The sequence below is a fragment of the Callorhinus ursinus genome, unplaced genomic scaffold, assembly GCF_003265705.2.
Source record: "Callorhinus ursinus isolate GAN/ISIS: 27379988/994484 unplaced genomic scaffold, GSC_fseal_2.0 scaffold3, whole genome shotgun sequence".
NCBI lineage: Eukaryota > Metazoa > Chordata > Mammalia > Carnivora > Otariidae > Callorhinus > Callorhinus ursinus.
Genome location: NW_027397065.1, coordinates 64,619,858 through 64,644,515, shown reverse-complemented (window position 1 = coordinate 64,644,515; position 24,658 = coordinate 64,619,858). Strand labels below are relative to the sequence as shown.

The 24,658-nt window shown below is 41.5% G+C and overlaps 1 protein-coding gene across 2 annotated transcripts in view; it reads left to right on the top strand.

Annotated features, from left to right (window-relative positions):
- Nucleotides 1-10,828: 10,828 nt before the first annotated feature.
- The window catches only part of SLC1A3 (solute carrier family 1 member 3), a 77,578-nt gene continuing 63,748 nt past the window's right edge, over nucleotides 10,829-24,658 (top strand). Inside the window, exons 1-2 of one of the 2 annotated variants that reach the window (XM_073890991.1) lie at nucleotides 10,829-11,058; nucleotides 12,681-12,960. In XM_073890991.1, coding sequence (XP_073747092.1) covers nucleotides 12,780-12,960 — 181 coding nt within the window. In that variant the 5' untranslated portion in view covers nucleotides 10,829-11,058; nucleotides 12,681-12,779. The remainder of the gene's footprint in view (nucleotides 11,059-12,680; nucleotides 12,961-24,658) is intronic. The other variant, XM_025867380.2, reaches the window with a different exon arrangement.

The window sequence follows — 24,658 nt, the reverse complement described above, 5'->3', positions numbered from 1 at the left end:
TAGGACTCTTCATTCACTTACACCTACCCTGAACCTTAGGCTCTCCACCCCATTTCAGTTAAACTCTAATTACCTGCTTACTCAAGCCTAAAACCTTAGTTCCATCCTTCACTACTCTCTTTCTTTCATACCCTTTGTCCAATTTGTCATTAAATCCTGACAGTTCTTCTTTCAAGATACATCCCCAAATGGGACCACATCTCACCACCTCTCTGGTCAGTGACCTTAATCTAAGCCACCATCATCTCTCATTGGGCTCTTCCAAGAGCTTTCTAACTAGTCTCCATACTGCTAACCACTCTTCATGTAGCAGCCAGAGTCAGCCTTTTTAAAGGCATTCCACTCCTCTGCATGGAACTAAGCCCTACAATGGCTTCCTATCCCACTCAGCGTGAGGTCCAAAGCCCTTTCCAGAAGCAATGAGCAATTATTTGTACAGGGTCTGTCTCCTCCCAACCAGAACGTAAGCTCCATGAGAGCCAAAACTCTTCTCCTTTTTTCACAACTTTATAGTGCTGGGCACCGAGTAGGGACTCAATTAATGTTTGTTGCATGAAGAGTGAACAAGCATCTGAATGGGAGTGAAGGCTGAGAACGTGAGGAAGTGTAGAAAGGCAACACTAAGAACTTTATACATTTTACTCTTTTGTGAAGAGAAGATATTTTGAGGACCCAAGTCTTTAAACATTTTAAAGAGAAAAAAAATTTATTTAAATGTGTCAACAAGAGCAAGCTCAATACCAGACTGAAGGGGCACTAGAATAAGAGAAAAAATCTGCAGGGCCCATGCTAGTGGAGCTGAGGAATCTGAAAATGTTACATCAACCTCAAGAGAAAGATCAGGAAGGAGGCTTCTTCCAGTCTACATGGCCTTTGTAATGAGAAACAAAATCCCAGCTTTGGCCATAGCCTATCTCTATCCTTTTGAAGATTATCTGTGCCCTTGTCCACTCTCTCATTTGTTCTTTTCCTTTTTCTCACCCTAATCACACAAATCACATCAGGCAGTCAATGTGCATTTTAAAATCTCTAGACAGGGGCGCCTGGGTGGCTCAGTCCTTAAGCATCTGCCTTCGGCTCAGGTCCTGATCCCAGGGTCCTGGGATCGAGCCCCAAGTCGGGCTCCCTGCTCAGCAGGAAGCCTGCTTCTCCTTCTCCCACTCCCCTTACTTGTGTTCCCTTTCTCACTGTCTCTCTCTCCGTCAAATAAATAAATAAAATCTTTTAAAAATAAAAATAACAATAAAATCTCTAGACAGCTCTCAGCAGCTCAAGACAAGCCTGTAGGAAGGCGCTTCTTCCATAAAGCCCAATATCTCAAAGACTGCAATCTCATCAAGAAGACCCAAGAAAACAGTTCTAAAAGGCCAGCAAGGAAGCAATGAATTCTCTATGATAAGAAGTTGGGAAAACCAGATATTTCTGGTGGATAAAAGGAATATCAGAAGGGTAGCTCCAGGATTGACAATAAATGCCTTCTGGAATAGGGCCAGTCCCAGGAAGAGTAAGATTTGCTAGTGCTGGGCTAATGGTGATGAGTCCGAAGTAAAAAGTGCAATGGGTAGTTAACCTGGGGTAAATTTACCCTCAACATGCCTCCTTTCTCTAATCCCATCCCCATACATTTTAACCACAAGGCTGGAATTAGATTGGGACCACATTTTAATCACTAAACTACTCCAGAACAACCGGCTTCACCTGGTGGCTCCAATGTCCAGAAGAATTTGAACACAGAACCAACAGCAAAAATTCTGAGTCCTGTCGGATTTAGTGGAGGCAAGACGCAAGTATAAGCTGCCCTAGAGGAAGGGAAAACGCCAGCCACTATGTCAAGGGCATGAGGAGTGAATTCTATCTTATATATTACAACTGAAAAACATAGCAGACATCTAAAAAGGGGCTCCGACAAATTACCTGATAAAATTATTCACTCTCTTCTACATCTGGTGAAAGCTTCATTTTTCTAATCTTTTCTGTCTGCTTCGTAAATGTTAGCAATGTTTATTCCTGGGTGAATCTATTGCCACCAAGACACATCTTCCTCTAATGGAATAGAGAACCAAGATTTTGACCAGAGTGTGGATTGGGGTGAGATTGGGGAAGGAGAAGGCATTCTGTTTCTGCTGATGGAAATCCCGGAATATGGAAGAGTGTTGGCCACCAGGGGGTCACTCCCATGGTGTCTTTGTTACATACGGATATATTCCTTTTGGCTCGTGAAGGTTGGGTAGTTCTTGGAAGGTCTTAGGGGCTGATTTTGTTGGTGGTAATGGTATTGCTTATTATACCAGATTCTAGGAAAAAAAGCCTTTAGCATTCTACAAAATGCATTAGTGTAAAACTCTCTTTGATTTTGAAAGTCACACCTAAAGACTTTTTTTCAACCTAGGAAATGCTCCAACTGCATTGTCAAGAACTCTAGGTATGCAAGTTATTTCTTCTTTCATCCCACCTTTCTGCCTGTCCAAAACATGGAATACTCTATCTCTTTGGTCTTTTCTATGTCCTTTAGCCATGTATGAAGAACCCATCTGGAGTCCTTGCTGGCCCCCTCACACCACTCTGTGTCTTTGTTCCTGCCCGTTCCTCCACCTGGAATGACTCCCCCAAGCTATTCCTAACTGTGGGAGAAACTTTCTCATCTTCAGAGTTCCTTCTGAAATGCTGTCTCTTCCATGAAACTCTTTTTCCCTACAACTGGAATTAATCCCCCTCCTGTCTAAAGAAATTCATTTTAAATCTCTCACCAGGTTTTATTTTGTTTTATATTTCATTGACCATTTGCTTTCTCCTACTGTATTGTAATTTCCTTGAGGACTGCGACCATTTTGGCCCTCTCTGTGTGTCCCACCTTCCCTCCAGTGCCTTTAAACACGGTGGGAATTTGTAGAATTCTGAGGGCAGTATTTTCATTGGGAATGTTAGTTCTGGCAAAGAATTGTGTGGCCTTCAAGTGCCCGAGCTTTGAATGTGAGTGGCCTGGGGTGGAAACCCAGTACAACCACTTAACCAGCTTATGACCTTGGCTGGTTGCTAATTCTCTCTGAACCTCAATTCCTTCATTGGTAAAGTGGGAATAATAAAACTTAGCGACAATAGGGTTGTTGTGACAAGTAAATGAGGCAAATGTAAAGCACTCGGCACAGTGCCTGGCACGTAGAAAAGACTCAACTAATGGTAGCTAGTTTTATTAGTAGTAGTATTACCACTAGCAGAGACCAAATAGTCTCACCTTACATTAATCTATTTAAATAAATTGGGAGATAATGGGCTAGAGAAGAGATTTTGCCATCTCTGCCAATTCCAAGGACTCCTCTATAAAGATCAAGAACTCCTCTATAAAGAATGACCATTTTATAACAGTGCTGCCCAATATAAATAGAATGTGAGTCACATATGTAACTTAAAATTTTCTACTAGTCACATTTAAAGAAACAAAAAGAACAGATAAATTGATTTTAATGTTTAATATATTTTATTTAACACAATACCTAAAATATTATCATTACAGTGTGTAATCAATATAATTATTAATGAGATACTTTACTATTTTTTGGATCAAGTTTTCAAAACTCAGTGTATAGTTTACCCTACAGCACATCGCAGTTTGCACTAGCTGCATTCAAGTGCTCAATAGTTATATGTCACTGGTGGCTTCCATATTGGAAAACACAGATTTATAATATTGGATTTTAAGAAATTGGCCTCATGAATGAATCAAATCACACAAAGCTTTCACCGAATGTAATTGGGATTATAGGACAACATGTTTCTCTGAAAATGACTGGAACTGAGAGTGAACACTGGGTTCTGGTCTTGACTCTGATTTTCACTTGGTTGATTTGGGACAAACCATTTGTTTTGCTGTGCTTCATTTCTCACATCTGTCCCAGGGCTTGGCTAGGTCATAAGGCCATAAAAAATATGACCAGCCCCTCAGTCCAGTCTGTCTCATCGCCACTCAACCCCCTAGACCTAAGCCTGAGACCTGAAACACATAAGCCCACACATCTTACCTATTGTGGACTTTACTAGAATGAGTCAGCCTCTATAAGATTTATTAATTGAGGCATCACTAAAACTTAGGTTCTTAGAGTTTACTTTATGTCTTTTGTCTTTTCCTCGGAGGTTATTCCAGTTATGAGAGCGTTATTCTTAGAATTTGAGTACTTTGAGTTACCTGATTCAGTTGTTTCCATGTCTGACCCTGGGAACCCACTCGGGGCCCAGATGCTGGCACTGGAGGGGAGGAAAGGAGGAGGGGAAGGGGAAGCCAGAGGAAGGGCAAACCTAGTGGCTTATCCTTGATGTGCCACATTGCTGTTGGTTTCATCACTGAGATTTTATTTGAACAAAGGGTTAAAAATTTTTTTGAAACACTGTGCTTGTCTCACCTTTCATTTGGAGGGGAGGGCCACAATTTTTGCTAAGGTTTACATACCCCGACCCCAGTTTTAGTGTATTTTTCTCCAATGCCGTATTATCTCCCTTCATTTCACCTGTTGATATTAAGAATTTTTTTTTTTTTTTAAGGACTGAACTTAATGCGGTTCTAATAGAAACACCTTTTCACAACTGAGATCAGCTGACAGGAATGAACTGGTCACCCTGAGTTCATTTCATTTCAGCAGGTGTGATCTTATGTGAGGAAGGAGCTGGGTGAGGAGGGAGGCTTGCCTTTGCCTCTTCTGTGACCCATAGGTGAACTGCCTCACCAGGTGACAACAGTTCCCCTGCCTGGCCAAGGAAAATGGCATCCATGAGCATTCCAGTGGCTTTCTTCCCTGGTCATTCTACACAGAATCAATCCATAAACACAGCATTAGCAGAAGATAGACTTTGACCCAGGCACACAGCACTAATCTTGAATGTATGTTTTAAAGCATAAAATAACTTTATTTTGACCTTACCCCAGATTGCTATAACAGCATCCAATGACCAAAAATGATTTCAGCAGCTAAGGTTGATTAGTGTTCAAGGCCCAGACAGTTTCCACCATTCACCCTGTTTTCTCAACTCAAAGCTGCATTTTCTCTTGCTTAAAAAATTTGCATATTTTCTCAGTGCCTGTTTCTGACTCACAATAAACAATGCTCAGACTGCCTGCCAAAAAAATGTCCAAATGTGAAATAGTTGCTATAATAGTCGTTTTTGTGATGGCAACTTTGAGCTCTGTGCTTTTAAATTATAATTACTTTTTTTCCTTACAAAAGATGTGTATCTCTCTTGATTGCTGTAATTATGATTCTATACCAGCAAACAGTTATAAAAGATTCATGTCATCGCTGTGCTTCATAAAACCCGTGCCCTTCAATGAGCTTCCTTTGGTGACTGTTTATGTGTTTGTGTTTAATTTGTGGCACAGAAATCTAATGAGAAGCCATTAATCATTGAGAGCATATAAAAATTTGTGTCTTTAACTAAATAGGCAGAAGTGGATAAGGCAAGCCCATTTTTAGCATGACACGATCTAGAATAATAGAATGTTAATAGGGAAAGCAACTTGAGAAAAATAATGTAGTCCAACCTCATCCTACAGATGACATTCAAAATTAGGAGGGGAGAAACATGTGGTTTAGTGACTGAAAACACATGGGAGCAAGAATGGGGGACCCAAGTTCTAAACCTGGCCCTGGCCCTAAGGAACAATGGCAGAGACCAACCTGACTTCATCATTCATCCTTGTTCTCAAGGACGATGGATGGAATCCATGGATTGATGAGGTACCTCAGGGCCTACCTGAGGAAGAGAAAAGGGGGACACTGAAATAGACCATGACACCCACCACCCACTCATTCTATTAGAGCAGCCCCACTTGGATCTATTTTACATTGTAATGACTGAAAAAGAAATTCATTGGCTTTTTTCCCTACTTTTTAAAGTTTGATGTTAATTGATAGTCCTTTCTCCAAGTTTTAGGATTAGAGATGGATCGATGTAATCTCTTATATGTGTGGCTGTGTTGTCATTTATCCATGCAGCACCTCTTCACTGAGGACCTTCTGTACTGGTTACTGAGTATGCAGTGGTTGTATATACGGGCTCTCAAAGAGCCCACAGTCTAGAAAGGGAAAGTTGCAGAACAGAGTGGTAATCACTCTAGAGAGTTAAGCCCAGGGAGCCCTGGGAACACATAGGAGGCAACCAAGCTATCAAGGATTGGAGGATGAGGAGGAGGGTGGAGAGGAGGGTGAGGAGAAGTTTAGGATTGACTTTCCAGAAGAAATAACAGATGGTAGGCCTTCCTTTTAATGTACTTTACTTTCTTTTCTATTTATCTTTAATAAAATCTACAAGGAACTTCTTTTGGAAAAAGATGAGAAACTAAAGTTCTTTCTTTTTTCTTTTTAAAAATATTTTATTTTTTTTTAAGTTGGTTCCACACCCAACATGGGGCTCAAACTCACAACTCCAAGATCAAGAGTTGCATGCTTTACCGACTGAGTGAGCTAGGCGCCCCAAGAAACTAAATTTTCAGAATTGTGAACTCTTGTCCCTCGCTGACTGTAATCCTGGGCCTACTGCTTAATCCCTATGAAACTCCATATCAACATCTCGATATACAGGACTAGTAATAATAGAATGTACCTTAAAGCATTGTCACAAAGATTAAATTAGATAACATGTATAAGAGTCCTTATAAAACTATGAAGCACTATATAAATATTCACTATTATTATTGCTAACACTCAGCCAAAGGCTTTAATTCCATTTAACTTACATGGTCCTTCAGAGGTTTGGCAACTGGGAGCAACTGGGAAAAAAGTCATTTCACAATATGTCACAATTAATAGCAACAGCAATTGTGAAATCTTCATTAAAAAGTGGATCATCTTAGTTTTAGGATGAAGAAAATGTGTTCAATTTTTAAACCACCATTATATCCAGTTCTTAGCTAACTTGTGATCAAATGGGTGGTGTAATTTCTCACCATGAGTGAGTCTATTTAGAGGGCTCCTCTTGTTCTTCTTCCCCCTTATGTTGGGATTCTCTAGGCCTCCGCCCTTGCTCAAACCACTTCAAAGGTCCAAACATTAGAGTATGTTCAAGGAAACGAAAACTAAAGTGGGCAGACCAGTGACGTGGGAAGTACACACCTCACCTAAGGCAGGAGGTCTCACTCAATGACTGCCTATCCCTGGAAGGGCCTCAATTTTGTGAGATTGTATTTTTCAACTGAAACTATTCCTTTTAATGTGGGTGTGAACTCTCCCAATTGGTAAATGCTTCTCCTCCCTTCCACTTCCTGACTCAAGTCTTCTTCACTTAAAGGATTTGCAACACCCCCAAATTTAAAATCACTCCTGTGCTTAAATCCTGTGCCTCTGTCTTGCCTGGGAGTAGAGTTCCAGTTCTTTAATTTAGTGTTTTGGATCCTCTGTACATACAATGTGAAGCCAGCTCTCCTCCCGGGAGCTTTCAGCCTTGTAGAGAGACCTGGTAAACAGGCCCCAACACAGAGTTCCCATAACTCCCTGTGGGGTTCTCCCCTTGCCCACTGCCTAATAATTACAGATGTGTGTTTGTGGGCTCCTTGAGGAAAGGGACTGGCATTTGGAGCACAATACTTGCTCAAGGTTTGTTGAATGAATGAATGAATGAATGAATGAGTGAATATGATAAAGGTTAATCATAATCCACCCCTAGAGGTGGGTTTTTCAGGCTTCATCTGGGTTTAAAATAAACCCAGTCAGCTAAAAAACCCAACTAACCAGAATCCACCACAGATTTTTTTGTTTTGCTTTTTACATTCAAGCCTAAGAAAGAAAAAATTCAAGACAAAATGAAAGACCATCTACCACAAGTTCTACTTCTACCGTAACTACAACTCTAACATTTCCATTCAGGTTAAATCAGTTCCCGTTCATGTCCTCACATTGTATAATTTCTAAATTATTGAGTTGACACTCCGTATGATGATCCTAAAATGTAAGCTATTTTTAAAGATTCTTTTTTTTTAAGATTTTATTTATTTATTCGAGAGATAGAGAATGAGAGATAGAGAACACGAGAGGGAAGAGGGTCAGAGGGAGAAGCAGACTCCCTGCTGAGCAAGGAGCCCGATGTGGGACTCGATCCCGGGACTCCAGGATCATGACCTGAGGCAAAGGCAGTCGCTTAACCAACTGAGCCACCCAGGCGCCCTAAAATGTAAGCTATTTGAATAAAGAATGACAAAATCTCTCATGAAACATGAAATTAAAAATAAAAGTAGAAAACATTTGGTAAATGTTAAAATATTTTCTAATCCATTTTCTTCTTCTAATTCCAGAATGCCCTTATCTTGAATGCTGAAATTTAATTGTTCTGTACTCTGTTAACAGCACTTACTCGTTAATCATGATCCTTCATACTTCAGACTAATGAATGGAAACAGTCCATTTATGAATACATTAGATTTGGTGATTGTTACAGTGACTTTTTTTCTCAAAAAATAAAAAAGAATGTACATACGGCATACTTTATAATAGTATGTTCACAGAGGATTCTTGGAAGATTTTTCAAAAGTAGCAGTGTTTGCCCCATGTAATTTTTTTTTCCACTCTGGAATACCAAAATTAATATGATTCCCTGGCTCTGTGGTGTCTCCTACCTAGAGTAGCTTTAAATGAAATCGGCCTATAGAGGCTTGTTCATAATTTCTTGATCTTTCACTTATTTCGTATTTCTATGAAGGAAAAAATATTTTAACGCTTACGGGTCTTACTTATGAAGTAAGGGAAAAGGTAGAGATGTGTGTTGAGTAAACCTAGGTTGCCCCAAGGGCATTATTGTTATAGCTTTCCCAAAGAGAAAGTGGCGCTTAAAAGAAGTAATTCCCAATCTTTCCCCCCCAGACTAAAACCTTGTAATGCAGATGAACTCTGAACTGAGACTCTTTGCATCTCATTTTCTCATTAGGTTTTATTACAGCCAACAAAACTTTCAGTGGTGTACCTTCTCAAGGGTACACCAGACTCCCATAATGTCTGCGCAAACTAAAATAATGAAATGGTTTTTAACCAAGCCTTAGGGATTAGAAAAAAGGAAAAAAGAAAGGGCAGTAGGGCCTTCTCATCTTGATGCTATCCAAAGTGTGGTTTTTCTAGGCCTTTTTCTTGCCTATGTAAAAACAGAATTTAAAAACGTAAATGCCACTTGGCTTGAAACTCCATTTAAAATCACTTAAAGATTTCTTTCTTTAGCGCTCTTAAAATCCAAGTCACTTCCACAAGAAATATGGACAAATTAGTCTTAAACCCATGGCTCAGATAGGACTTAGGGCAGTAAATAAATGCTCTCAAATGTACTCATGGTGTTAAGAAATGATATCTGCTCCATGCACCTAGGCCAGAGGCACCAACATAAAAAGAAAGAATTTTCTTTTAACACAGAAGGTTGAAAAGCATTTTGTTTCATACTTTTACATTACGCCACCCATTAATAATAGGGCTATTTAATGTTTACTACATATCAAGCATAGGACTGGTTCTTGCCCTCAAAGAACTTATAATTCAGTTGAGAAGCCAAAGCTTAACATGATTTTAAAAAGACAGGATTAGCAGAAGACAGCGTGTAATTAAGTGTTAACCAATGTGGCCCAGATGCTAATTGACCGAGGAGATCACAGGAAGAGAAAAGATTCCTGAGGGCTGGGACTGTCAAGAGTATATATTTTCAATAAACTCTTAAAATTACACCAAATTTAAAAGTTGTTATGATTCATTAAACAAATGCTGCTCGTTTGTCATTTTAAATCATTTACATGATTCGCCATTGCTTTCCAACCAGTTGGGAAGGGCACACACAAAACGGTTAAGAAGGCAGGAGACAGGAGACAAGTCTTTAGACTCTCCCTGGGTTTGCTAATGAGGGAAAAAACACACCTTCCTGTCTGATGACAGACCCAAGAACTAAGCAGATTTTGCATGGAGAATACAAGATTTAATGAACAGGAACACAGAACTCTGGCTATAATTTTTGGTATGGGTTTTCATTTCAAACTTTGTTCTTCATGCTAAACAAGTTCTAAGTTTCGGAGCTGAGTCAGGCTTAAAATTTTTTTTTTCCTTTTTAAAAATCTATTTCCACAATCTATTTTCCTTTCGAAGAAAAGTGGGCTAAAAGTGCAATGAGAATTTTCTAATTCCTAAAAACAATGGTGCGGGGACTGTGGGGGGTGGGAGATATTTAGCATCCTTTAAAATGGAAACATCTACCTGTACAGCAACTTATGTTTTGAAATCACAAACCTTCAAGTGTGCATTTACACTCTTGGGTCTTAAAATGCTTTCTACTTTATAGCTCAGCAAAGATCCTGGTCTCTGTGTGTTTCTTACCTTTTTAGTCTTTGTAATACAGGCACTTTGAGCTAAATTAGATTTGTTATAAGAGGTTAAACTGCTAACACAGAGGCATGCCTCATCTTGTGTTTTGAGTAACTTTAGGCAAGTTTGCAGAATTGTAGTAAGCATTTCTTTTTCTCCATACTTGTTGCATTCTGGGTCTTCCCAAGAAATGTCAGTTATTTCCCCCAATTCTAAAAAGAGGGACTCTTTATAACAGTTGTACAACCAGGCAAAAGAGCACACTCTCGTGTTTCCTTCAGGGGAGGAAACCTGCAATAGTGTGAGATAATTAAATTTAGTCTTAGCAAAGTCTTCTTTGAAACGTTCTAATCAAGACTTCCAGCTTTCTGAGTGTGTGTGTGAGCTTTATTTTGCAATTCTTCCTGGTCCCGGTTTTGCATTCCTAATGAAAGTGAACTGACAAAGCGTGAAAGTGGTCTAAGGAGCAAAACAAAGCCAGCAAGCATGCTTCTGGTGAGCCAAGATTAATCAATATTCCAGAAACCTCGGGTTTGCCCCCTCTTTCCCTGTGGTGTTTTCATTTTTCCCCACTCCCCCTTTCCCGGGCGCAGACTCCTCCCCTTTTCTTAAGTTGCCCTGATAGTAACTTGCAGTTTCAGAGAGCGCGTGCATGCCTTGCTCACGGGCGTTTGTTAGTCTGCGGTACCTGCGGCGGAATTCACCTTGTCATTGCCTGCGGTTCCGGCCACCCGTTACAAAATCAGAGAAGGTAAGTCTGACGTCCTGTATTCCTGCTGGGCTTCACTCCTCCTTGCCCTTCTCCACCAGTGTATTTTGTTTCGCCCCGCGGAGGAGTAGCGAGAGTAAAAAGCTAGCCATTTTGGTAGATAAAGTCCACGTTAGTAATTTCATGTAACCAGCGCGTGGTGTGTATTTATGCCGTGTCCGCTCTTCATTTGGAGTTGAGTCATTTGGGCTGGATTGGGGGTAGATTGTAGTTCCAGAGATAGAAAAGAATCAAGGTTGAGCTGGTCTGTTTTAAAAAGTGACTGGAAAGGGAACCAGAGATTAGTGAAAAGAAAAAAAAAAAAATCTGGTCTCTCGTGTCACCCCTCCTTCCCTTCTCCCTAAACTTGTAATCTGCTGTGAAGTCTTAAGCAAGCTGTGGGTCGTATTGTCACTGACCCCAACCTGCAATTTTATTTAAAGGTCAAAACTGTTCAGACGAGTCTTTTTTTCCCCACTTGGATTTGCCAAAAGCTTCGGAGGAGACTTTTGCTTCCCAGGGACCTCCCCCACAGCCGCCCGCGCTGGCTGCTTGCGTTGTCATATACACACGTCCACAGGCACCACGGATTTCTACTTGGATTGATCACGGGAAAGATTATGGATCACCAATCTTATAAAACAGGAGGAATCCTTTGATTTCTTCAAAACAACTGATTTCCACCCAGGAGAGATTGACTTAGATATATTTGAATAACCTAGGAGCACTTTAAAGAAACTAGAAACCACACACTGTAATGTTTGGAATGAAAATTGGATTCATCTCCTCTGTTCTAGAAATCCCAAATTTTGAAATACCCAGAAGTCACTGTTGGTTTCCTCAGAAAACTCCAATATGATTGCCACAAGGACAGATACTACTTTCTACTTGTAATAAAAATGGAAATGAATTACGATTTCAGATAACGTATAGATGGGCTTGGATATCTTTGCTTATCTCAGGAGAAGAAAATTAAAAAGTGACCCTGTAAAATAGTCAAATATATTTCCGAAGTCCTGTGCATATATTCTTTTCATGACCATATTTGTTAACTGATATTATCATGTTTTTTCCTTAATGAAGAAAATCGTTACTTTATTATATATAACAGAAAGCTCTGATGGTGAAATATCAATATCTTAATTCATTTTATCGACCTGGTTATGCCTTCACCATGTACACGACATAAGCCATCAAGTAATTATTGAGCGCTTCCTGTGCATTCAATTCAATTAGACATTTATTGAGGGTGAACATTGTGCAAAAAGCACTTGGCTAGGTTGGGGGGAGACGAGGGGGTGGGGCCTGCTCAGTCACACTCAGGGCTCTGATGAACCCTTTTATAGTCTCCTTGGAATGTGAAGGGCAAATTTTTTAAAATAGAACACACAATTCTGCAGGTATATTCTTTATTTATTACTCGTATAGTCTGAATTTAGGCACATCTCTCACACGTGGTCCAGTAAAATATGCACATCCCCGCCTTGAAAGCTGGCATCGCGGCTCGCTAGCCCTTGATTCCTGCTGAGATTATGCAGTGTGCCAACAGCTTGCCCTGCTGTGGGGCAGCTCTCATTTCTCACCCCTGCAGGCTGTAACTCTCGTCTCTTTTCTCCTCATTCTAGTTGTGTTCTCCAACACCAAAGAGGTCTTGGCTTTCCGGGGGTGATTCCGAGACACCGAAGTGCAAAGAAGAGACTCTCCCTCTCCTAGAGAAGTAAAATATGACTAAAAGCAATGAAGAAGAGCCCAGGATGGGGGGCAGGATGGAGAGGTTCCAGCGAGGAGTTCGTAAGCGCACACTCTTGGCCAAGAGGAAAGTGCAGAACCTCACAAAGGAGGATGTTAAAAGTTACCTATTTCGGAATGCTTTTGTGCTGCTCACTGTCACTGCAGTCATTGTGGGTAAGTCATTTGATAACAACCAAAAAAAAAAGGATCTTGTTTCTCTGGGGCATCTGGCTGCCTGAGCATATTATCAGATAGACTGATTGTAGGTATTCAAAATAATTGTCCAGGCTTTCATCTGAACTGGAAGATTTTTTTTCTCCCATTAAATGACAGTCTGTTGGCATGTTTGGAGCAATATATGGTAAACACATGGGAATCTGAAAGAAGCATCATTAGGCATTATGCAAATCAATTGATTGTGTGGAGAAGAGAAACAAATCAAATGTTTTTCCATCTCCTGTAAGGATGAAAGAGTGATAATTTAATCACTAGGCCTGAGCAGTTAAATAACAATAAAAACAAGCATGCCTGCTAGATTTGGCCAAAATGTAATCATTATAGGATGTCACTTTCACTTAAAACTAATTTATACAATTAGTACACCCAAAATGAGGTACAGGTTCCTAATAGTAATTATCCTCTAACTGACCTGAAGCTGAGTATCATGCCTGGAGGGAGAGGCTGAATCTTTTATGTGTTTGCACTCCCCCATCCAGTGACTAGAAAGAGTAAATTGAGAAAAATGTTGACACGGATCTTTTTCATTCATTTCTGGCCATAAATAGCTGTCCCTTTTCTGAAACTTTTCAGCCTCTTACAAATGTAGCATTGTTAACAGCAATCTGTACTAATAAAACATTGTTTTTGTTTGATTTATTGATATCTGAAATTATTGCTTATTACTTACGGGTGTCATTGATCCTACTTTAAAATAGAGCTGAAGGAACTACTTACTTGGAATCTTCGACTGAACCAGTATAGATATCCTTAGGCTGGTAAACATATAAGCCAAGGCCATGTTGTAAAAACTGCCTAACTCAAATTTCTACTATGTGGCCCAAAAGGGGGAGGGGGTATTTGTATACAGATTTAATACCTTGGAGTTTGCCAAGATCTCCATCAAATATAAAGAGGTAATGACACTAAAAACAAATAAAGTTTTGTAGCTTGGAAATATAATTAGAACTTGATCCAAAAAAATAGGATTCTTAAATTGTAGACAAATAGGAATACAGCAGGAGAATAGTTTGTCACAAGACTTTAGATATATTCCATTTCAACATCTTTTGCTCCTGTTAGTAATTGTTGGTGATTAATGACTGTTCAACTAATTTTAGAGATGTTCAAAGAAAAAAGGTCCTGATAGACTCAGGGAAGCAATGGCTTTCTTTAGTAGGTTCCCAGGTTTGTTGTGGTTTTGTGTTTTTAAAAGATTTTATTTATTTATTTGAGAGAGAGAGCACAAGCAGGGGGAGGAGCAGAGGGAGAAGCAGGCTCCCCACTGAGCAGGGAGCCCAGACTCAAGGCCCTATCCCAAGATCCTGGGATCATGACCTAAGCCAAAGGCAGATGCTTAACTGACTGAGCCACCCAGGCGCCTCAGATTCCCAGATTTAAATACATTCCTGGGAGAAGTATTTCAGTGCTGTGTCATTGTCTTGGAAGTTCATGTAAAATGCCTGAATGACAGTCATCAAGCCAAACAGTAGCTGCCAAATAATAATAGTGAACATTTATATAGTACTATTCCAACTACTTTCTAGGTGTTTTGCCTCTATTAGCTTACTTAATCCTCAAACAAGCCTATGAGTGAGTGGGTAGGTATGATTGGTATGATCTTTATTTTATAGATGGGAATATTGAGCATGAAGAGATCAAGCACCTTGCCCAGAGTCATGCAGATAGTAAATGCTAGAGCTGAAAGTCAGACTCAGGCTATCCAGGCCAGAGGCCATTCTCTTAACCACTTTGCCATCCCGCTTTCCTGCTCTGTGAACTAGTTGGTGTCTTGTGAGAAATGCCAGGAAGAGAAATGCTGCTCTGACTTGGTAGAGGCCAATTAGCAAACAATGCTAGATGCATTCACATCGCATTGTCATTTTACTATATGCCTTACCCAGTTAAATCAGCAGAAAACTTACAATTCTCCTACAAATGATTAAGCCACAACCGTCTCATTTATTTAACAAATACTCATTTATTCAGCAATCTTACACCCTTAATAATAGAGCTCAGTGATACTAGAGTATGTTTGGAAAAGATGCAGAAACACTTAATCAAAACGGTGTTCTAAACACAAGAAGAGTTCGACTTCTAGAACAGAAATGTTTCAGTTAAAGAAGAGAGGAATGGAAAGTAATAAAACCTACACATGGGAGGCAGACTGATGGAGAAGCAAGTTCCTAAGTGATTACAAAGACAAATCTCCACTAGAAGGAAGATAATGCCAGGATTTAATAGTCCATTTTCTCTATGAGTTCTGGGATCATTTCCTAGCCCCGTGAGGACTTTCCTAACATTTGTGAGAACTGCAATGAGTTGGCCGAGCTGGGGTAGATAACTTGGCAGGATGTCCTCATGGTTGGCTTTACTGATGGAAACTGAAGAGGTAGAAGTTACAAGAAGAAGGCACTAACAAAGAAACACATAAAAAGAGCTCATTGACAGTCAGACCACTGAGTCTCCACCGAAGACTTGGAAAGGCAAATAGACTACTTAGTAGCAAACAGACTAAGGAAAGAAGGAAGAATCCTTCAGTTATCTCTTGGTGTGTCTTCCAGTGAGGGCCCAGTGGAAACAAAGGCACCATTTAGCTTGTCACTGGGTACCATGTCTACATCAGCCCTAAAAGAATAATAAGAACATGTCTGGGCTTCAGCTCTCTAATCCGTTTGCTGCAGCATAGGAAAAAACTGGGAAGATGCTAGGAAGGAAGAAGAGAAGTTATTTTCTCCAAAGAGGAGGTGAGAAGAACCAAATTCTTAGGTTTTAATCACTTTTAATAAAAAAAGACCTAATGTCTAATGTCCTTTGTAAGCCATGTCAAAGTCTGAATGTGCCATGCTCTGACAAAGCGACGTAATGGGTGCAAATTAGCAACCTACGAGCATGCATTGCCAAGTGTTAAGTCCCTTTAAGAGGGTTCATTATTAAAGCATGAGATAAAGTGTCTCCCAGGGCTGTTGCAGACATCTGTCTGACAAAAACCACATTGAGGAGAGTGGTTACTATCTTTCTCCCTCCAGGAGGCACTTTCTCATTTCAAACTGTGGTAAGTGGGATGAGAGTGACCTCAGACACCTTGCTGAAAGAAAGGGAGAGTCCTTTGTTGTGTTCAAGTCACAGAATGCCCATCTTTCTGTGTCCAGGGAACGAATAGCACAATAAAAATGAAATCTCAGGCTAAAAATTTTTTGAAGAAATGGGTCATAAGATGAGCTGCAAGGGGAAGGAAACTAAATAGCATTGCGTAGACTTGGAGGGTGGTTTTACTTGAGGGAATTCCTGAACACAGCAACCAGCACCTTTCTCTGCTGTTTGTCTACACACACACACACACACACACACACACACACACACACAGACACACACACACACATACCTTTTATGTTTGGGTTGTCCTTTATATGGGTTTGAGAAAAATTGGTGACTTTTCAGAAAAGAAAACGTACTGGCTAAATGTGTATAAAGCATTTCCCATCATTCCCTAATACTTTTCAGCAATGAATGTAAATTGTACTATAATTCAATGCAATTCAGCAGTATTTCTGAAGGATATATAAGAAACTGGTCATTGTGGCTGCCTCTGGGATGGGAGCTGGGTGTCTAATAATAGAAGAGAAGGAATATTACTTTCCTTTAAATAAGTTTTTGTATGGTTTGAATGCACATTCATATATTATCCACTATTATCTATTGTTTGCTAAATAAATGTGTGGTTTTGTTTAAAGATTCAGTGCTATTCAGCAATTTAACAAATACTGAATGTTGGGTATCTGGCCTGTGCTATGCAATGGGGAGTCTCTGCCCTCGGGTCATTTAGTAGGGGAGATGGATAAAATGAGATGACAAAGGAATAGACAAGGTTCAGAGGCAGTAACAGGGAGTTTTTAAATTATCTCTAAACATTTTTTAAGTGAGATCGTATTATCCATACTGTTCTATATAATATATGATTTTTGTGTTGATACTTTAGAGGTTCTACTTTCTTATTAACACCCGTGGGGGTTGGGGGGCACCTGGGTGGCTCAGTCGGTTAAGCGTCTGCCTTCTGCTTGGGTCCTGGTCCCGGGGTCCTGGGGTCGAGCCCCGCATCGGGCTCCTTGCTCAGCAGAGAGCCTGCTTCTCCATCTCCCTCTGTCCCCCAACTCATGAGCTCTCTCTCACCCCCTCTCTAGTTCAAATAAATTAATAAAATCCTAAAAAAAAAAACAATGTGGGTCCTAGATGTATCATGTGGGGAAAAAAGTGTGGCTTTTGATGAAGGATAGACATGGATTTATATGCCAACTGTATGATTTAATAGCTGTATGATCCTAGAGGATGCATTTAACTGCTCTGAGCCTCGGTCCCCTCATCTCCCATTACACGTATTATATACATTGCAAACACTTACACTGTGTGCCAAACACTGTTGTAAATGTTGTTAACACATTAGTTTTATTTAATTCTCAAAACAAGCCAGGGAGGGAGGTATCCTTATTCTCATTTCACAGATAAGGAAACAGCTCAGAGACTTCTCCCACAGCTGATGCATATTGACCGGGATTCAGATCCACCAATCTGGCCCTATGTTTACACTCATCCACTCTTCTGAGTGCTGGTCCCTGCCCTCGGGACATGTCCCTTCTTGTTTATGACATCGATTAGCTAAGGGTGTGCACTAACCCAAAGACAGGAGTGACGGAAAGGAGGGGTGAAATTGAGACCTCAGTACCCGAGGCACTCCTGCGTCCCGACCATTGCTTGCCTGTGAGCATTAGCAGAAGAGCTGGACTGCAGGCCTTTGCTCCGCTTTCTGACTTGGGTGACTGCAGGTGCTGGTGCTACCAGGAAGGGTAGAATACAGGAAGAAGATTGGGGCAAGAATGGGAGGGGGGACTTCGGTTTTTTGGACGTGTTGATTTTGAGATGCAAATGCCACAACAGAGATACAGTGCAAGAAGCTTGCTATACAGGGAGTTTCTGAAGGTATTTTGATGTTGAGACTGAACGAGGACAGGTTCTGTCTTTGAGGGTGAAGTGAATAATGATCATTGAAGTGGGTTGTCCTCCTGCATAAGCTACTGTGTAAGTGAGATCTTCTCAGAACACTGTTAACTCCTGGGCCCTTCTCTATGAATAAAGTGAGTATCTCTCAGAGAGGCCGTAGTGGTATTCTGTGCCTTGCACACATACACACTCTCTAGCTGAGTCAGTTAGTTCAGTCACACATGTTTAGTGATGTGGTTAACCATCAGCTGCCACAATGAAGTGACTGGTAATGGGACCAAAGGGGCCGACGGCTGGAGTTAGCGGTGCGGGCACCATGTGGCCCCCGTGCAGGTAGCCTCTCTGCTTACCAGGAGACAAGCATCTCCACCCAGCTGAACAGCAGGAATCCAAAGAATGGTGAAAGATTTCCGGGCTGGGATTTATGGTTTCTTCAACACTTCCTGGAAATGAGAAGAGAGAGAGGGAGCTTCAGGAAGCTACGAGGAAAGGGGGCTTCTGGAGTAGGTCCTCCCTGGTGCTATAGAGCTCAGCTCCTCCCAGAGGCTCCTGGGGACAGAGGGCTGGGAGGGAAGGGGCTAGGCCTTATGAGCTCAGAAGCCATGGATTCACCATGCCCTGCTCGGGAGAAGGGACACAAAGGTAGGGTGTAGGGACTAGTGATTTTCATCTGCTTTGTCTTCTCCCCCAGGGAGCAGAAATACAGAAAAATTGTCAGGGACAGCAATAATAACTACCTGACATGTGCTTCACAGCCCACTTGGATCCTGGCCCTCAATTTCATTCTCGAAAAAGCATTCCAGGGAGCTGCCTCCTATAGTGGGGATGTAGTCCAGGACCGTATAGGGGAGTGGATCAGGGCTATGGAGTCTGGAGTCTGACACTTGTAGGTTTCTGTCCCATTTCTGGAACTGAGCCTCTGTTCCTTCATGTATAAAATAGAATAATTGTAACACCTCTCTGCCAAGATTTATATCCCAGCTCCGCTACATACAACCATGTAAACTTTAATAATTTCCTTAAGGGCTGGGCAGGTAGAATATCCACAGAAACTGTACACCCCTCATCTTCCACTTGCATCTTTGCTGGGGCACCAAAGTGCAAATACACACTGATTTGATGACGCTATCTGCTAGAGACCTGAGAGCCAGGGGTGCAAGGAAGGGGAGAAGATGACCACCCGGTTGAGGTCTAGGAGAAGTGGCTTCTATTTCCTCGGCTAGAGAAGAGAGCCAAGAAGACTTGTAGGAAGAGATTTAGTGGTTGTAAAGCGCTTTGAGAGGCAGAGATGAAAGGCTTAGAGTAAGGGATGCTGTCATTATCTGTCCCTCCCCCACCTGGCCTCCTGAGCCCAAGCAGAAAGGAATCCCTGGGCCCAGCCCTTACCACAAGACAGACTGCTCAGTGGAGGGTGTGCCTGACAGTAGATGTCTCGGGCAAGGAGAGCTGCTGAGAAAATGTTTTCAATAAATGTTTTAACCTACTCAACCGTGCATTTTTGTTCTTACCACTTGGGACCAATCTGCTAGTTCACCACCTCCCTGGTTTCTCCCTTTTCTCCAGCATTTTGGGATCTACTGCCCATTACCTGCCATCCCTATCAGAGTTGGGTTGGGCTAGTTGAGGGGTTCTGGAAACCTGGGAGGAGTGTTGCTGGTTCCTAAGAGAGTTGGTATGGGGTAAGAGGGCTTGATGTCATTCGAAGATTATCTCTGGATTTTACTTTGCTGTTTTCTTCCTGTTTGTTCAGGTAATGAGAAAACTGAGCAGGCACTTCAAATTTGTTTCTCTTTTAAGTAGGTTATCAAATAAGCAGGTGTGTTCGGAACCATTACCTGCAGTAATAATACCTTCCATTGTTGCGGTGCTCCAGTTTACAAAGCGTTTGCCCAGTGCACTCTCTAGCAATGCGAGTCCAGGGCCCAGTCAGTCCTCCTTCCGAGCAGTATCTGCACATGTCCGGAACACAGCTGAGAAAGCACTAAGAGTCTAAAGGTCCTGGTTACGGACCCAGCTCTGCTATCAACTCACTCACTTTACGATTCAGGACAAATCTCTGGGCCTCAGATTTCCTCGTCAGCAAATCATGTTTCGACTAATGTCTGCTTCCCACTTCAAAATTCCATCATTTAACGTCTGCTCTGCCTTCCTCTAAAGCAGAATGTATGGAGTAAAACACGCCATGTTTTCTCTCCACTCCTTGACGCTGTACAATTGCAGGGACCTCTGTTCCATACCGTTGATCTCCCGACCGGTTCTAGCCAGTCTCTCCCATCCACAAGCAGCCCCCTTCTCTCCCACTAAATTCTTGAGGGCCATCATGTTCCTGCACTCTGGGTGGGATAACCAGGTTGGAGCCCACAGGTGAGGCAGGCCTCTGCTGAAGGCTCCTCTGCCCTGCAATCTTCTGCCCATCCTTCATAAATCAGAGGAGAAAGGTGGCAAGTCTCTGTTTTTGCCGTAGAACCAAGAAGGCAGGGAAGAGCCTACATTTTCTGGAAAAGGCAACTGGAATTTAAGCCCTGTCTTGTCCAAGTTGTGCATTCCAGGTGTTGGAGCACTTGATATTTATGGAACACTGGGGTGCTATCATTCATCAACTATTTGGTCTGGCAGCTGGGTGAGCTGTATCATTGCTGTGAGGTGAGGAAACACACAGAGCACTTGAGGCCTCGAAGTGTAGCCATTGTGTGTGCCGAGTATAAAAATGAAGAGTTTTAGGTCAAGCTTCAGGGTTATCAAAGTTGCCCAGCGCTTGCTCCCTAACCCAAGAATATTTCCATCACTGGGCCCAGTCAAGAGAGGTCCTCGGGTGGTTTTGAAACCAAAAAGAGAAGACTAAAATCCCCCACACTAGATAAAGGAAGATATTCCCTGGATGAATTAAGACAAGAGGGGGAAAGGCATTCTTTTTTTCACGCTGTGTATTGTCTCAAAGATTCAAAGGTAAATATAGGAGCAGTGAGTTAAAACGCACTCTTAAGTTTTGAATTTCAAGACCGAGTCTCTGTCTCCAGAAAGGGCACCTCCATTCTTCTTGTACCCAAAGAGACTCTCCAGTTCTCCAACAATGATTCCAGGCCACAGCCCGCTTCTGCTTCCCAGAGAGAAAACAATAGGCTATTAGCGAGAGACTTTCTATTCAGAATCTTGTAAGATGAAGCTCATCTGTCCCTAATGAGAGATGGACAATTGCTGCCCTTCTCATCCTTTTAGACACATTGCATCCCTGGAAATTTCATCTTTAAAGCAAGTAAGGCAAAACCCCAGGGATCCGTGTGCTTGCTGCTGCCTTCAACTTGTTGAATGTGAATGATGAATAGAGAAGGAAATTCTGAGTCTTTTAACAGACTGCCAATGACCAGAGCTGTCTTCTTTATTTGTTTACTTTTGTCCTCTTGGATTTGCTTTTTTAAGGCAAATGAAATAGCCATATAAAAAAGCTGAGATTCCAGGGACGCCGCAATGGCTCAGTCAGGTAAGGATCTGCTTTGGACTCAGGTCAGGATCCCAGGGTCCCGGGATCAAGTCCCGCATCCGGTTCCCTGCTCAGCAGGGTCTGCTTCTCCCTCTGCCTGCCATTCCCCCTGCTTGTGCTCGCTCTCTCCTTAACTCTCTCTCTTGCTGACAAATAAATAAGGAAAATCTTAAAAAAAAAAAAAAAAAAAAAAAGAAGCTGAGATTCCATAGACTTCTATTTGCTTTTTTAAGGCAAATGAAATAGTCATATAAAGAAGTTGAGATTCCATAGACTTCCCAGGACCTTGTCAGTTCTGCCGTTGCATTGCTTTGCTCAGTATGATGGATGATGAAAGAGTGTGTTACCTTTGCCTAGTGGTTCACAGGGTGACTTTGCAGCTTTGGTGCACTCGTTACTCCAAGGGCTAATGTGGAAGCGGACGCGATCCTATAATGACTGAGTTCAAAGTTTTTTCAGATTCACTTCCTTGTCTCCAGAAAAAAGAGAACTGTTAGGTCAGAAAGTGCTCCACTTACTAGAAATCTGAGCACAAATCGTGACTTTCCTCTCCATGGCCCAAATTAAGTAAACCCATTGTTAAAACAAATTAAAGCAAGATTGAGGAGAAACTAACCCAGACCCAAAGTGACTTTTTAAAGAGATCCAAGCATCTAGCAGAAATAACGTAGATTGGAATTCGGTCAGATTTTTTTTTTAAGTTTCGTTTTTATTTATTTAACTAATCTCTACACCCAACATGGGGCTCAAACTCATGACCCAGAGATCAAGAGTCACATGCTTCTCGGACTGAGCCATCCAGGCATGCTGAATTCAGTCAGATTAAAAAAAAGAAAAAAAAAAGTGAGCCAATTTTTTTTGCTTATTTATTTTGTTATTTTATTTATGAAATACATTTACATTGCCCAAAATAAAAAAGTACAAAAAGATATAAATACCTTGTTATCAGTTTCTTGTGTGCCTTTAGAATTATTTTATGAGTATAAAAATAAGTACGTATCTATCCCTTTTTTGCCTTTTGTATACAAATGCTGGCATAATATATATAGCCTGCTTTACATCTTACTTTTTTAACTGTACAATATACCTTGGATATCGTGCCTTATTCGCACATAAAAAGCCTCCTCCTTCTCTCTTGGGGGTGCATTAGATGGGTGTACCATCACCTATTTAAGCAATTCCCAATGAATGGGCACTTACATGATTTCCAACTTTTAGATATATTTGTTAAATGGTACAATGAATAATCCTGTACAAAAGTTATTTCCCCCAGGTAAAGTGTATCTGTGGGAAACATCCCCAGAATTGACACTGCACTTACAGTTTCTACTCAGTCATAACACTATTTTATTTTTTACCAGAAAGGAATGCACCAGGTGCTAATGATTTTAGTAGAATATTTTTTAAATGACCATGGATTGGACATTTGAAAGACCTATAGGATTATTTGCAAATTTAATTGCTACTTCACATAGCCTATGTTAGTGCAGTTTTAGGCAGAAAGCACAGGCTTTTCAGAACTCCTAGGGTTCTTTTTTTTTAAGATTTTATTTATTTATTTGACAGGGACACAGTGAGAGAGGGAACACAAGCAGGAGGAGTGGGAGAGAGAGAGAAGCAGGCTTCCCGCTGAGCAGGGAGCCCGGTGCAGGGCTCGATTCCAGGACCCTGGGATCATAACCTGAGCCTAAGGCAGACGCTTAACGACTGAGCCACCCAGGCGCCCCTCCTAGGGTCCTTCTGATAGATTTGTCTTCTCTGAGTTGCTTGCCATGTGGATTTGTCTGCATCGGTTACCCAGGGCTGATTTCCCCTGGGCACCACTGGTAGAACAAGGCTGGAGCAGGTATTTCCCACCTCCAGCAACAGGAAATACCAAAGGACAAAAGAATGAGCCAAGCCAGGGCCCAAATCTCTGTAGGATGTGGGAACAGAGGAGTGGGGGAGGGTTGAAAGGTTGCCTCCCACAAAGTAGCTTCTCTCCAGGAAATGCCTGGAAGTTTGGGGTGAAACCAAAGACAGGGAGCAGCAGACCCTGAGCAGGTAAAGTCCCCATTACACCCTTGCCCTTCTTGTAAAAATAAACCAATGGAACTTTATGCCCACCGCTTCATCAGGCTTGCTTGAGACGGACTTATGACTTCTCCAGCTTGGGCTACACGCTAGCCCAGTTCTAAAATAGAAACTTCAATTTGATCTCTCAAATAATTATTTATTGCCTACCTGTCATGATAACTATAATGGCCAAGTTGACAAAGCATTTTTTGACGTGTTAAAAAATGCTTTCCTACACTTTATCAAGGACTTTAGAATTCATGAGAAGAAACAAGATACATTCATAATATAGCAGCTAAGATTTATAATGCTTTCGGTTTACATGGTTCTTTTAAACTCAGAAACTTTCACCGAGAATATTAAAGTTCAAGAAGATTTTAGATACTGCCTGTTCTGATTTATCCCTCCCATGTTGTGGACCACAAAAAAAAAAAAAAAAGGGTCCAAAGAGATGACATGATTTGAAGACTAAACTGTGGAAATGGGCAGACCTCAGTTCGCAACCCCATTCTGCCAACATCAGTCACTGGCCCTGTCTCCTAGAACAAGAGGCTTCCTCTTTCAAGGGTGCAGTCTCCTCCTCTATAAGAGGGCAATATTAAATCCTGCACGTTTGATATGAAGATTCAATCTTTTAAGTCAAGTACCCACCAGCATCATTTGCTGGCAACGTCAGACCCAGACCTCATCTCTGAAATCTCACTCCATGATCTTTCTAGAGCCTCACACCGGCTCTCCTTCATATTCAAAAAAAATCAAGCCTTGTGGAAGAAACAGGAATCAGGAGCTATCACTCCTGGTTTGTGAATCTAAAAACCTAAGCTGTATGAGAAATCGAGGTTCAGTTGAGACCCAGTTTCACAGATCACGAGAGAGAAATCACGGTTTGGAGGAAGGGGTGTTCCTGAGGGTTACCCACTGAGCTCACAGAACACAGTGGGAAACGGGATTTACTGTGAAGCACAGAGCAAAGTGATTCCTCCAAATTCCTCCATTCGGTAAATGTGTGCAGCACGGCGGAGAGGGGGGGGTGGCCAGGACCTGCCGGGTGTGGATCATCTGAAAGAGAACTAAGCCATGCTGCTTGTTCATTCATTCAGCAATACACTGAGCACCTACTATGTGTCA